Source organism: Conger conger, chromosome 11 (assembly GCF_963514075.1).
Source record: "Conger conger chromosome 11, fConCon1.1, whole genome shotgun sequence".
In the NCBI taxonomy this organism is placed as follows: domain Eukaryota; kingdom Metazoa; phylum Chordata; class Actinopteri; order Anguilliformes; family Congridae; genus Conger; species Conger conger.
Window position 1 is genome coordinate 35831489 of NC_083770.1, and position 15461 is coordinate 35846949.

The window sequence follows — 15461 nt, forward strand, 5'->3', positions numbered from 1 at the left end:
CCAATGACACACAGTAGGTCCATTAGGGATACATATTCAGGAACAGGCATCGTTCAGAAATCTGAACTGCTTGCAACAGTGGAAGTGAAATCAAAATGTACCATGGTGCAAACATTCAAGCAGAGATAATCTACAGTATGTATTGTGTAATACATTGCTCGGAAAGGTGGAATTGTTTATGTTACTTCTAGTTTGGTGGACTGATCAGTGCCATAGCACAAAGTATTATGAACAATTTCCTGCCAACCTACAGCAGGGCAGGGAGGTGTGATTACCTGGCAGTTGATGTCGATCAGACCAGTGGATAGGAGATGTTGCACAACACTGTACTGCCCCATTTTAGCAGCAAGGTGCAGACAGGTGGAGCCATCCAGGTCCTGAGAGAGCAGGGAGAGCTTAGCTATATCACCACATAATTCATTTCATTCCCATAAAAGGAGCCCAAAAAATCCCCCCCAGGGGACAGTTTGGTTGGACATCAGCATCCTGGTTTACTCCAATCAAACTCTTTTTGTGGGGTTTCAAACTGAACAGTTAATTTCATACACTAAATATTTAGTTTAAGGGTGCAAATTCTATATATAATAAAAAAAACTATTCTGGATATGTAGGTGATAGTTATTTTTCAGGTTGACAGAAGAGAACTCCAGGGCTTAGATTCTGTGGGAGTGCAAACATTCATGTGTCCTGCGGGTAAACCCAGGTCTGTGTGAAAGTGCACACCTGTGTCAAGGGTTTGTGTGGGGGGTGGGTGGGTGGATAGGGGTTTCCAGGCCGTCCACTCACCTTGTGGCTGGTGATGGCCCCTGCCCTCAACAGGTACTTGACAGTCTCCAGGTGGTTGTTTTCACAGGCAAGCATCAGAGAGGTCCTCTGGTCACCGTCACACATGTCCAGGTTAGCACCAGCCTGCAGAGGCCAGAGGTTCTTTTAGAAATGTATGGTGTTTTGAAAGATGTAAGATGTAACCAGCACATATAACACCATCATTCACTTCATATAACTACCATCGTTGAAATGTAAATCTGTGTAAAATGTAAACAGTAGAGCACAACAAAAATGTCATTACAGTGGTGATGAACCTTACAAGTTCAATACAATACATTCCATAGAGGCATGCCAAGAGCTGCAGCCATTCAAAATCGTGGCCAGAAAATAAATCAAACTTGCCTCCCTAGCTCCCTCCTGCCCCACCCACACTGTACACCCCCCTGCCCCAAAAAAGGGTACTCCTCCCTTATTCCCACCCGCTGTACTGAAACCCTCCTTCATTCCCACCTGCTGCACTGAATCCCTCCTTCATTCCCACCCCCTGCACTGCATCCCTCCTTCATTCCCACCCTCCCACACTAAAAACCCGCCTTCATTCCCACCCCCTGCACTGAATCCCTCCTTCATTCCCACCCCCTGCACTGAATCCCTCCCTCATTCCCACCCCCCCACACTAAAACCCGCCTTCATTCCCACCCCCTGCACTGAATCCCGCCTTCATTCCCACCCCCTGCACTGAATCCCGCCTTCATTCCCACCCCCTGCACTGAATCCCTCCTTCATTCCCACCCCCTGCACTGAATCCCTCCTTCATTCCCACCCCCCACACTAAAAACCCGCCTTCATTCCCACCCCCTGCACTGAATCCCTCCTTCATTCCCACCCCCTACACTGAATCCCTCCTTCATTCCCACCCCCCCACACTAAAACCCGCCTTCATTCCCACCCCCTGCACTGAATCCCTCCTTCATTCCCACCCCCTGCACTGAATCCCGCCTTCATTCCCACCCCCTGCACTGAATTCCTCCTTCATTCCCACCCCCTGCACTGAATCCCTCCTTCATTCCCACCCCCTGCACTGAATCCCTCCTTCATTCCCACCCCCTGCACTGAATCCCTCCTTCATTCCCACCCCCCCACACTAAAACCCGCCTTCATTCCCACCCCCCTGCACTGAATCCCTCCTTCATTCCCACCCTCCACACTAAAACCCGCCTTCATTCCCACCCCCCTGCACTGAACCCCTCCTTCATTCCCAGCCCCTGCACTGTACCCCTCCCTCCCACCCACTACTCCACCTGCAGAAGTATGTGGCAGATCTCCCGGTGGCCAGCCTGGGCAGCCACATGCAGGGGAGTGCGTCTGCTCTGGTTCTCCATCTTGAAGTTTGGATCTAGCCCGTCCACTGAAGCAAAACAAAAACACGCAGAGACTCATCATCATCATCATCATCATCCCCGCCACCATCAGCAAAGCAGAGCAGATGCTCAGATCTATAGGAATGTAGGGCAATTTGAATAAAAAAACACTGGGACAAAAAACACAGTAATTAAATGGGTACAGAAATGCCAACTTGGGAATCAAGTAGAAAATCTGTGCCAAAATAAAAGCGTTTAACAGAAACATTTTCCACAAGACCCACTTATGTTGTAACAGCAGTTAGTCAGCCTAAATGGTACATCAATCAGCAGTTGTACATGTTCCAGTACAGGAACCTGCCTAAAACTGAAACCCTTGACCCCATCCCAGATGTCAGCAGGCTAGTGTCCTTTTTACCCAGCATTAGCAGGACCTTCTGGATCTCCCCTTGTTTGGCAGAGAGGTACAGCTGCTTCGGGTGAAACCTCAGCTTCTTTGGCCTAAAATGAAAAGCAGCAGGTGACAAATGTTACCAGGTCTTTCAGATAGAGCTAGGTACCAGCCTTCAGGGTATAACTGGTTACAGGCCTTCCGAGTAGGAAGAGATGGGTACAGGCGTTTAGGGTGGAGATGGGTACAGGCCTTGAGGGTACAGCTGGGCACAGGCCTTTAGGGTTTAGGTCTTTAAGGAAGAATAGTATTCTCAATATAGAAATTGGACCGAATAATATTGATGGAATACATACTTCTCTGCATCCAGGGCCAGGAGGATATTCTCCAGGCTCTCTTTAGCTGGTTCCAGCCCCCCCACTAATGCCAGAGCCCCCATCTGGGAGCCACAGGGGGAGGGAGACACATTTGGTGTTTCTGAGGGCGAGGGCGAGGTTCCCTCTGTGATCTCCTCGCCAGACAGCTGGAGGCAGGGTGGGCTGAGGACACAGACACAGGAACCTCTCAGTTACCAACCAGAAGGCTGTGTGCTACATCAGTTACGCTTTCATCAGTGAAAAGAACTAAACGTTGTTTTACAGTGGAATTCCCATTGATGCCTCCGCAATTCCAGGAAAAGATTCACAAGAATAACTATAATGACACAAACTGCATGATTGGAGCTGGTGAAACCACTATACCGATTGAAAAGGTTAATTTAGAATGGCAGTGTTAATAGGGATCATTTTCTCAGTAAAGGCACCAAGCATTTATGTTTGCTGACACACAGTGTTATTTGGTGTAATCCTTTTGGATTTTCAGATCAGAGTTTAACAAGGATTAACTATGCAAACTGCATAACTCAATTTACGTTAGTGTCATTTTGGGGCAGGATAAATGCTCAGGAACTCAAACGAATGGGAACTTTTAAACTCAGAAAAATCTAATGAAATCAAAACTATTTAACATAATAATTTAACAAAAATAAATGTACTTTTGATTTGTCCCCACCCAGCCTAACCATAAGACAGTCTGCTGGTCTTTGCAATGATCAGTAATTCACTATAATAATTCCTTGCATTTATACAGTGCTTTTCTTATACTGAAAGCTTTGTACAGTGATGAGGGAGGAACTCTCCTCAACCACCACCAATGTGCAGCACCCGCAACAGCAGTCATTTTGTGTGTAAGTGAAGACCTTGGTTTAACGTCTTATCCAAAAGACTGTGTCTCCTACAGCACAGCATCCCCATCACTGCACTGGGACACTGGGGTTTTTATTTTATTCGCCCAGAGGGAAGACCACCCCCTACTGGCCGACCAACACCACTTCCAGCAGCAACTAAGTTTTCCCAGGAGGTCTCCCATCCAAGTACTGACCAAGCCCACAGCAGCCATTCGGCAGAAGCAGGATGCATGGTAGTATGACTGCTGGCAAAGGCAATGCGCATAGCAACCAGTCATCAAATTGTTTTGTAAAAATATTTAGTAAAAAAATCAGCAAAATTACATTTAAGCCTAGAAAAAAAGTTAATTTGATTATAATTAAGAGTAATGAATACTAATAACTTGTTTTCAGCTGCTTACCTGCTGAATATCTTCACTGTTATGCATTGCACCATTTATTATAATTACTGTAATTGTTACATCATTTAATCACTGCATGGGTAGGCCACACTGGGATGTTCTGTATTAAGTATTTTTGCTGGATTTCTGTTGTAGGACTACAGAAATATACTTTATTCCTTAAAAAAAAAAAAATTTTAATTGCAAATGGTCTGCCATAATTATCTTCAAAAAGAAACTGCCTGAAAGGAAAATGTAATATCTCTTTGATCCACTGAGTGATTGAAATATGATGACATTAAAGCCCCATATGCATGTTTTTTTATGAAAAGCTTATGTTTTTGAGCTTTTCATATCATGCTGGATCTGTTTGTTTTCCATACTGATACAAGTAAAACGATGCCAATTTTGGTAGAAGTATGCATTTTTTCAGTCTAACTTATTTTTCCATGGTCAAAACATGACGTATGTTTTTGCGTAATTATCGGATGACGTTGCTAAATGTTCACACAGAGAGCTGACCACAGGAGGCGGAAGGGGAAGGGCTCTCAGGGCAGGGTTAGGGACATTTAAAAAAAAACCTATGTCACTGATCTTTGTGACCGTTTTGTGGGCGTTTTTACACACTAAATCCAGGAGGAAAACGCTGATGTGCGTGGGCCTTTAAACAAACACTAACAGTGCATTCCCCACCCTCGCCCGACGTGGGCGTACCCTCCGCTGGTGGTGTCCGCCTTGCCCTCGAGAGGGCCGGGCGTGTCCGGCCCGAGGTGGAGGGGCACGGTGGAGGTGGTGTCGGCCTTGGCCACGGTGACCTCCTGGGCCTTGCCCGCGTCCTCCCCGCAGTGTGGGCAGAAGCTTTGGCCCCTCATCATCGAGGCGCAGTCGGCGTGGAAACGGTGAGAGATGTTTCTGCCCGGCTGACACTCCATGAAGGTCCCCTGTGACGGTGGCAGAGCAATCACACATCTTTTCCTCTCATCTATCCATCTCTTCATCTATCGGTCCTTAGATTCTGCCCAACAGTGAACACAGTGAGCTCCATACGCATGTCTGACAGACATATCTTTTGTGATTTGGCTCTGTATTAATGACTTTATTTCTGTACTCCACAATATTACATCCATAATCAAACAACTCACATTTTATTAAAGGGCATTTTTAGATCATTTTGTTTCCCCATGTAGAGATCACAGCATAGTCCCCCGATAATATTTGGGACATATTAATGTTTCAAGGCACAATAATGTTTGGGACATATTAATGTTTGAAGGCACTATAATGGTTGGGACATATTAATGTTTGAAGGCACCATAATGTTTGGGATATATGTTAGTAATGCATTGGCCGGTTGAACAGCAGTCACCCACCGCCCTGCAGAAGAACCCGCAGCCCGGGCAGCACTGGTGCTGGACCATGCCGGCCCGGTGGACCTCACACAGGACCAGCAGAGACACAGCGTTGGAGGGCCGCATCATCTCATGCTTCACAGCAGCATTCTGACACCGGCTCAGCTGCACGTGCAAGAAAGACAGAAGTAAACCAAGAACCTGCACATCCAATATAGAACCAAAATCAACGGGAAAAAACGTCTGCACACTGTAGCTCATGGAAAATCTCTCATTCAATAATCAAAACATTGACGTTGAAAGAAAAGCGCATATTCTCATAATATTTTGGGGCCAAAATGATTGACAATATTCATTGTGCGCGTTTTGTTTTTCTTCATATTGAATTGTTGTCGAGTCTGAAAGCTGACACATTTAAATCTACATATTATGCATCACTTCTATTATCATGAGCACAAATTTGGAGGAGATAAACAGATAGAGAGAGATGGATAACTAATGAGACGCAGAGAGAAAATGTAATCGGGCATTACATAAAGAGAGCGGGAATGGAAAAAGTGTACTCATGAGCAGTAGTAGAGGGTGTGGTGCTAATATCCGAGTTTCAGTAAGAGGAACTGCTCTTACAGAAGAGAGGCTTTCAGTGCCAATGTCCCAGGCCGATGAGGGTGCAGTGTTGTACCTGCCCATCCGTGTTCTCGGTGGCCATGCACCTCCGACGCACCATGCTGAGGATCTCCCGTCTCCGAGGCGTCTCCATACGGCAGCTGCAGAGGGGCAGCTCCTGTCCGGTGTCCGTCTCTGAGATCTCCTCACCCGCACACTCACCTGAGCACACAAACCGTACCTCTCCCAATCACCAACAGTCATCATCATTACTAACAGTCATGCAAGCTTCTGAGCATTTGCATTATTTCGAACATATCATATAGCAAGACGCAGGAATCAATTTTAAGTCCACAGAATGAAGCGAATGTTTCACAGTTAAACGGCATATTTTTGTTTGTTCTAACTGTAGTCAAGGTTTTCTAAATCAACGTGCAATGTACACATGCTTTGCACATTGAATTAGAAAACCTTGATGGCTCCAGCCACACTGCTGACATGCATGCCAAAAGAGACCAAGTATAGCCCTTTTGAAATTAATGTGTGTATACTTGGGTTTAATTTTATTTCATGAGCAAGCACATGCACAAATTCCTCGCAACTGTTGATGTGGTAACTTTCACTGGGGGAGTTTTATCTCAATGTATTTTCTAGATGTTCCACCAGGGGGAAGTATTCTTTGAATCCAGACAGTGTGTTGAATTCAGAATAGGCTACAGTCCATAGCACAGTGGCACAACCAAAATCAGCCTACAAGGGAGTCTAAACAGAGGTCACCAGTCATTAAGTAAGTACACACTGCTCCCCCCCACCCCCCACACACACACCTCCACTCTCCTCAATGGGCAGGTTTACTGTTAGGCTTTGCAATTTCACATTTTATTACTACACAGACGCTGACACTTTCAAAAGAACAAAGTTTCATCCTATACCAGTAACCAGAATGCAAATCAAACCACCAATCTTTTCATCATCGCTCAAAAAAAAATGGGCTAAGACTGATTGAAACCAGTTCACTAACTCAAACCAAAAGTTCACTAAGCAGCTCCATTTGTTTACGCGTCTAGTTCACGCCACACCAACGTGTAGCTATATCACCATCTCTCTTACAAGATTATGCATACAGAGGATTGAAATGGGAAATAGGGTGCTGTCATTGTCACAATGCGGTTCACAAACTCAAAGACTTACAATAGCAATTAGAAAGCAACACTGTTGTAAAAACAGCAGAAAATGTGCACCTTGCGTCCATTGGATAATGCATCTGTTAGGAGTCGACTGAACCTGTAAGTAAATAAACACTTATCACCAATAATGAAAGATGACTACTACCACCAGGGGGAGCCCAACCAGTCTCGGCCTTTGGTGTAACTACATGCCTTTATCCACAGCAGAGAATTCAACCTCATTCTGTGCTCATTTTCCAAGTTCAAATGAATACAATACCATACAATAAAATCCTCATATATTAAAGCATATTTTTTAACTTCAATAGATGATATGAGAGACCAAATTGAACACAACAACTATCAAGGCCAATTCAGAACTTCATGGAAACCACTCTTCAGCCCCAAACAACTAAAGACCAGGCAGTCATTAGTGTGAAATACAACTCCCATGACTCATTGTGCAGAGCCATTTAACTGGAGGCCCAGTTGCATGCCAAATGCATCCCACCTACAGTACTCTTTGCCCTTTGCTGATTGAGAAGCATACTGAAAAAGTAGCAACATTATTCATTTTAATCAAAAATGGATTGCTGCCCAACAGCAATAGAATAATAAATAAGAACTATAAATACTTCAAGAATGAATTGGTGCTGCTTATATATGTACACATTACTTATCAATGTGTTGTTTTATAAATAATACAAAAGAAAGTGTGAAATATTTGGCCCATATGCAGCATTTGCAACAGAAAGTCCCTCAAGTCCTCCCCCACCTTCTTGCTGAGCAGAGAACAGTTCCTCCTGGGCTTTAAGATCCAGGGAGTCTAGCGGCAACTCAGTGTATCCATTATGAATGTCTGCTTCAGCCTGGGACTCTGGTTCTATGAATCCATTGTTAATCCCTGCTTCAGTCTGGACCTCTGGCTCTGTGGATCCAGTATTCATGCCTGCTTCAGCTTGGGCCTCTGGTTCTGTGGATCCATTATTAATGCCTTCTTCAGAATGGGCTTCTGAGGCCGGGAAAAGAGACAGAGCAACAAAAAAACAGATACAGAAAGAAAGAGTGGGAGAGAGAAAAGAAAATGAAGGCCCAAATACTGAACCTCACCAAGATTACTTCACAAGGATTAACCCAAAATAAGGAGAGCTAGAGCACTCAAAGCTGAGAAAAGCAACACTTTTACTGGAACAGGATGACTGACTTCGACATTTGGAAGGTCATGCTCAGAGTCAAAAGGTATTGCGTTTCTGAACTTTGAATGCTCACCTGGATCCTTATTTGAGGACTGCATCTTCCTGACAATGAAGAACCTATTTAGCTTGGAAATTGTGCATCTGGCATCACTTTTTTGAACAAAAAGACCACCGTTTATAGTTTATGTATATACTGTATGTATTGTATTTTATTCATATTGTATTATGGGCAACATTTATTATGCTTTGTTATATGTTCATCATCCAGTGTATGTTTTGGCAAGATTATATTATATATTATTGGAACTACGCTTTTTTTTTTACAGTTACTGCTGGTGTTATAAGTCCATACATGTTCTTCGCTTTGTGCAATGCTGTGGTTAAGAGCACTTGCTACATAAATGATAATGTAATGTTACAAAACGTAAATATGATGAAGATGATGATTGTGTTACCCGGGAGATCCTGGGCCTTGGCATTCCTCTTCGGTTTGCATTTCCTGAACGGCCGTGGGTCATCACCCTGTCCTTTCTTTTTTGACCGTTTCTTCAGTCCAGACTCCGGACTCTGAGGAGACAAGGTGGGGGGGCCCGGACAGGACACATCAAGTCACATTTCCATTCAGGCGACAGTGGCACAGTGAAGCCACTGGCAGAATGGAACCATGGGAAATACAGCAGCAGTGCCACACAACCAGTAGCTATGCAAAGATGCTGATAAAAAAAAAACAGTTACTAGCATTGTCAGTTTATAAAATCGTTTTTAATCCTTTTTATTTTTAAAAATAAGGTTGGGGGGAGCCGGTCTCAAGAGGTCGGTCTTCAGTTTGCATCAGAAGATGGAATCTATCAGAAGCTCAATCCACCACCAGAGCCTGTCAGATCAGTCTTTACAGAAGCAGGAAATGTCCCTAAAAATCAACAAGTGTCCCTACTGCCATCTCACTCCTCTTATGCACTGCTACTGAATCAAGTTACCACATGAGGACCTTATCCAAGTCTCCACAACCTGAGGTTTTCAGGAGAACAAGAGGTATCCATGACCAATGTTTTCCCCTCAGGGGAAATTTCTGGGCAGTTCTGGGTGGCTCACCAGATCAGAGTCGTCTGCCTCCACTTCCCCATCATCACCAGACTTTTCCCACTCCTGGCCTTCCCCCTGATAAAAAAGACAAAGCTTCTAACTTTCTGTGAACCCGACAGTACCCAGTCCTGACTCGCTGAGGATGCTGATTCTGACTTCACAGGGCAGGTGAGAGGCAGGAGGGTGCTCCTGGTATATTTCCAAAAGACTCTCCTGGATCTCTGAAGCTAACTATGTATTCACTCTCTGGATTTCCTCTTCAACAGAAGTCTTTCCAGCTCACATTCTGCCAATGGGCAATGTTTTTTCCTGCTGGATGGCTGCCACCAACTCATTCATTGAGTCATTGATTGTGTAAGTTCCACTCACCCACCTTAAAAAGGTGTGAAAAACAATGTTCTAACCATTATCTTTTCTTTAAACACCCAATGCAATGAATGTTAGCACAAAGGCGGTGTCCCCCCCGGGAGCTCTGCTGTAGGTGTGGGGGGAAGCGTGGTTACCCGGGCAGGGTGTTAGACTAACCTGAGTTTGGTTTTCAGCAGCTGTACCCCCCTCTCTGGACGTCACACTTGCTGCCTCTGCCCCGGTCCCTGGACGGTCGGCTGCCTGCGGTCCCTCCTCCTCAGAAACCTCGGACTCCTCCTCATACTCGTTCTCCACCCGCTCTCCATTGACCTGAGGGCTCTCCTTCCATTCAGGCAAAGGAGCCAAAGGCCAGTAGTGAAGACAAGCCTCTATTCAGTTGCTAGGGGACAGGCTGAAAACTCAGGGTGGTGACACCTCACGTGGGAAACTTTGCACAGTAATGTTTTCGCAGAATTAGTGTGCAAAAGGAAATGTACTTTTCAAAATGGGTAATTATAGTAATTATAGTGGATATGGCCAACTAGAGCAAAGAGAAAAATGGGATTGCATAAATCTAACCAAACAACTTAAGTTGAAAAGTCAGCATCCAAACAAACTTTCTAAGGACTTTCTATCTTCTTTAGAGTGGTCCCTCGGATACATTTAAGAGATAAACTGTTAAACTTTAAGAGTTGAAAGGAGGAAGTACAAATAAAACATAAAAATAAATGTTGTTTTGTTTTCATACAAGATTGATTAAACAATTTAATGCCTATTGAGACAACTTATTTCTTCTGGGAGATACCTTTTCAATTAGCTCACCTATCACCTTGTTTATTTGAACAAACTGCCAGAACACACCACGCATGGATTCGTTCTCACCAGGTAGCGAATTACACAGCCAAAATGTTTTCTTTATTTAACCTGACATTAAAACTCCTGTAAATCGATGTCAGAAACGACATCACTCATAAGGCCTTCATAGCAGTGTACAGACCCTCTGCACTGTGACGGCGTAATCGATTCAGAACCTGGTCTTACTTGCGCAATGGCGAGGGTTGGCCCGTTGTCCTTGAACATGTCCAGCAAGGAACGCTGCTTTAGCGTTTTGGGTCTCTTGCGTGGTACGAGGCTGTAGGTTCCCATCTTCCTCCTCTTCTTTCGGGTTACGGCGGTCGCTGTGGGGGAAGAGGGGCATTGATGCCTTTAGAACATAGCCTCCCCCTATCATAGGTCCTTAGACGAATAGCCGACCCCCTTCTCGGGAAAGTGGCAGTATAGTGCAGTTGGCAGAGCCCAGGCTGCAGGGTTCATTTCCAGGTTGGACTCCGCTGCCTTGAGAAATACAGTGACGTCCTTACGTATTTGGACAGTGGTACAATTTCTGTTCTTTTGGCTCTGTACCTCAGCACAGTATATTTTAAATTAAAACTTTCATTTGAGTCTATTTACATCCATACCGGGGGATCCATTTTAGAATTACATCCCTTTTTATACATAGCCCATCCATTTTAGAGGACCAAAAGCTTGGCTTCTCAGTTATTATTAATGGCATTTGGCAGATGCTCTTATCCAAAGCGAAGTACAGTTGATTAGACTAAGCAGGAGGCAATCCTCCCCTGGAGCAATGCAGGGTTAAGGGCATTGCTCAAGGACCCAACGGCTATGCTGATCTTATTGTGGCTACACCGGGATTATAACCACCGACTTTGCGTGTCCCAGTCATGTACCTTAACCACTACGCTACAGGCAGTTGTCTGATTAGTCAAGTGCATTCAATCATTTCCTTTGTGCAGGCATAAGAAAGCTTTCAGTATCTAGTCCTGATTCTAGGCTTTTGATTATCATTGGAGTTTGTTATTTGGTGAGTGGTGATTGGTGATATGAGGACCACAACTGAAAGTGAAGGAAATTTGGGGAAAAAAATGTATTCCTTCTTCATTATGGTCGGAATTCTTCGGTCATCAACTGTAGAGGTCTTCCTTGGCCTACCAGCTCCTTTTCCATTAGCACACCAATGCTCTCTTTCTTCTTTATGATGTTCCAAATAGTTTATGTTTTAGTCCTATTGTTTGGCCTATGTCTCTGGCAGTTATTTTTCTTATTTCTCAGCCTCATAGAGGCTTGCTTGACCATCATTGGCACAACCTTTGTCCTCGTGTTGACAACTTCTGTTCCACTTTGTTGAAACCAAAGGCAATCAAAAGCCTGCATACCATCAGTGTCAGTCTCTGCATTTGAACTTCATATTAATTGCTTAATTTCAAATCCAATGTGCTGGGGTACAGACTCAAAAGAACAGAAATTGTACCACTGTCCAAATACCTAAGGACCTCGCCGTATAATCAATCAATCCAAATAGACACCTAGACACATAAATTGATAACATTTAAATAAAAAGTTAAACTGTGTTGGTCAGCATGGATAGCACTGATTGCTAGGCAAATAAATAAAGAAATCAACAAAAAGCAATGCACACACAATCCTCTACAAACCAATGGGCCGGTGCATGTTTAAACACAAGTTTTAGGCATTTCTGTCATCGGTTGTCTATGACCTGGAGGCAGCATTTGGCCACACGCTGTCAGGTGTAGGGAAATGTAGTTCCTCTAGATCGTGTTATGTGACACACTTCAAATAATGTGTGAGGTCCCCATTGGCTACCAGCTTCTGTCAATGACAGATTTATCTCCCTCCTGGTTGATTCCTGTAGTAATGTGTGCTAAACAATCACCGTCTCATATGCAAATAATGCACATGGTTAAACTGAAGAACTACCAGAGTTAAATGTATACCTGGGACCAGAGATGGACAATTAGCAAATCCGAAACGGGGTAGAAAAATAAAAAAGGAAGGTATACAACGTTTCATGAGTCAAAATCTTTGGCTGCGCTAGGATGGGACACTGGGAATCTGGGAATAACACTGTGAGCAACACGCCTGCGGGAAACAGACCTGCCGGGGGCCGTGCAAGGATGGCGGGGGGCACAGGGGGGTCGTCAGGGCTGGAGGATGGCTGGATTTGAGAGTGGGAGGATGGCTGGGGTTGAGAGTGGGGTGTCTGCTGCGGCCGCTCACTCTCCGGGGGACTCCGGCTCTCCTCTTGCTCGCTGTTAGATTCTTTTTGTTCCCTGCTTAAAATCTTCAAGAAAACAAACACAAAAAATGTGCAACTGAATACAACCTAACCTAATACAACCTGAATGCAAATTTAATTTCCCATACCAAAAAGACAATTTGAAATTAAAGGACAATTTGAAATCAATGGCTTTTCCAGAACAGTCATTCTACACCCCTTGCATAGTTTTGGCTACCTTTTAACCACTAACCATCTCCCTTACTCCTCCCTAAGTCAAGAAAAAGTTACTGCCGAGATGAACAACAAAAAACCACAGATTAAAAAAGCGCAAGGTATCTCTGAACAGTTAGCAGTAAAAACCAGAGAGGGGAAAAGCCTCTTAACTTTCTAACATTAAGCATTTAGCTTATTGTAAGTTCTAAGAGAAAAAAAATGAGCAGGTGCTGAATAAATCTGATAATAATCAGCTAATGTAGCTTTTGCTAAATGGCAGAACATTAACGCAAAGAAAATAAATCCAAGTAACAAGCAAAGTAATATTTTATATGTCAGAGGACCAAATACAACAATTTACCCAGAACCCCTTTATAATAGACGGTGGTTAATGTTACTGTTAGCTAGCACTTAATCATGGAAGTAACCTATAAGACCGGACAGGAAAAAGCCTCTTAACTTTCTAATGTTAAACAGAATCAATCTGGTTCAACTTTGCTTAATGACAGTAACTGACAGAAACAAAGTCCTTGAACTGGGAAGCTAGCGAACTAGCAAGCTATTACTTGTATTTGACACAGGATAAAATACAACCAAAATCTATCCGGAATCCAGTTAAAAAAGACTACAGTTAACGTAGTTTAAGTGTTAACATTACCCCATAGACAAACGTTCTAACAACAGATAAGATAGTTAGACATGACCAAAGCACATGTGGTGTGAAATAAGATAGCCTCCAGTTATGTAGTTCTTTACCTACCTACCCATAATTTCCACAGGTATGTCAATCTGCATTGAAACAGCCAATCTATTCAGCACAAAGATCCCAGCACTGAGCAAGATACAGTATTAACCCATGGAGCCTTGAGGCAGGTCACTAAATTCACCAGGATCACAGAACTGTCACAAATTATGCAGCTTCACTACTTAACATGCAGTACTCAAAGTACTACAGTTAAAAAACAGTATTACAATAGTTGCAGTCATTTTTTGTAAGGTTACCTGCAGTACCGTCTGAATGGAGGCAGACTTGGCCATAGTTTTCCTTGCGCGATGTATGGCGGAGGGTGGCAGGGGGTCCCGGGTGCCATTCTTCACCTCCGAACTGGCTTCCTCCCCAGCCCCCGAGCCCACTCCTCCAGGGCCTGGGTGCTGGGTCTGTGCCGGTGTGGTAGAGGGGAGGGCTTCAGAGGAGGGTCCCACCAGAGATGGGTCGGAGGGTGAGGCACTAGTCCTGCGCGGGGGCGCCCCCCGGTGGCGCTTACTGAGGTCAAGTCCATTGCTGCAGGCGGCCGAATCGTGAGGAGGGTCCCCGGACTCTCCTGCGGCCGGCCGAGGGTCGGCGCTTTGGGGGTCTTTCAACACCTCCAAACTCTCGCTGCTCCCTTCGGCGTCTGTGTCTCTCCCGGACGCATCACCCTGCCTGGCCACGCTCACCTTACATTCACCTGGAAACCAACATCATCGATATCCTGAAACTCAACTAAAGCTATGCTTTAATACTACAAGGATTGAATCAATTCAATAATATCACCTACCGCAAACCCCCATCTCTCATTCCAGCACTCATCCCCCCGTCACAACTACCTTCCTCACCTTGTTCTCTGGTTCTGGAAGGTTCCTTCATCCCCTTGGTTTTAAAGGGTCACCCCTTTCCTACAAATCCCCTGGCCAGACCTGCAGATGGAGGCACGCACACACCAATATTATTCACTCAGCAGTGTAGCTAAAAGCAAGGACTGATAAAAGCAAGGCGTGTTTACTGATACAGCAACTTATTTATGTATATATTTTTCACAATCAACAAGATGGATGGTGTACAGTGCCTGATTTCCTCTATTATTGCATATTTGTCCAACCGACTGGTTTCAGATCTTTAGGGAAAATGTAATATTAGACAAAGGGAACCATATCAGAGGAGGCTAGTCCACTGCCTCCTGTACTGTGAGAGGCATGAGAGAGATCAAAATAAGACTAAGATGGTAGGTCTTCTTTTCTTTTCTAGATTTACTTTTAGCAAGTGGTTATCCTTTTTTTCTTCAAGCACTAGCTACTAGCTAGCAAGCTATTAAGTTAGTCAACTGCTACAGCAAAAACTTTGTTTGCTTGCTAGTTTTTACAGCGGAGCATAGATGTTGATATGTTGATAAGCACAAATACTTATGGACTGAACCGTATATAGCATTAAGCCCTGTTAAATAAATGCACTTTTTTGTTTTTGTTGTACGTCCCTGCAATCCCGTGATACTCTAAGCACACTCTGTACCCACTGTAACCTGAGCACAGTGCCACTGCA

At 44.3% G+C, this 15461-nt stretch overlaps 1 protein-coding gene across 6 annotated transcripts in view; it reads right to left on the reverse strand.

The window, feature by feature from the left end:
* The window catches only part of ehmt1a (euchromatic histone-lysine N-methyltransferase 1a), a 43353-nt gene that overhangs the window by 10114 nt on the left and 17778 nt on the right, over positions 1–15461 (reverse strand). For all 6 annotated transcript variants that reach the window (XM_061260094.1, XM_061260093.1, XM_061260097.1 and 3 more), the window contains 16 exons: positions 14762–14842; positions 14168–14613; positions 12829–13015; positions 10915–11051; positions 10051–10215; positions 9535–9600; positions 8898–9009; positions 8022–8258; positions 6157–6302; positions 5496–5639; positions 4840–5066; positions 2877–3059; positions 2548–2630; positions 2070–2176; positions 787–909; positions 276–377 (listed from right to left, as the gene is read on the reverse strand). In XM_061260094.1, the coding sequence (XP_061116078.1) occupies positions 276–377; positions 787–909; positions 2070–2176; positions 2548–2630; positions 2877–3059; positions 4840–5066; positions 5496–5639; positions 6157–6302; positions 8022–8258; positions 8898–9009; positions 9535–9600; positions 10051–10215; positions 10915–11051; positions 12829–13015; positions 14168–14613; positions 14762–14792 (2496 nt within the window). In that variant the 5' untranslated portion in view covers positions 14793–14842. The remainder of the gene's footprint in view (positions 1–275; positions 378–786; positions 910–2069; positions 2177–2547; positions 2631–2876; positions 3060–4839; positions 5067–5495; positions 5640–6156; positions 6303–8021; positions 8259–8897; positions 9010–9534; positions 9601–10050; positions 10216–10914; positions 11052–12828; positions 13016–14167; positions 14614–14761; positions 14843–15461) is intronic.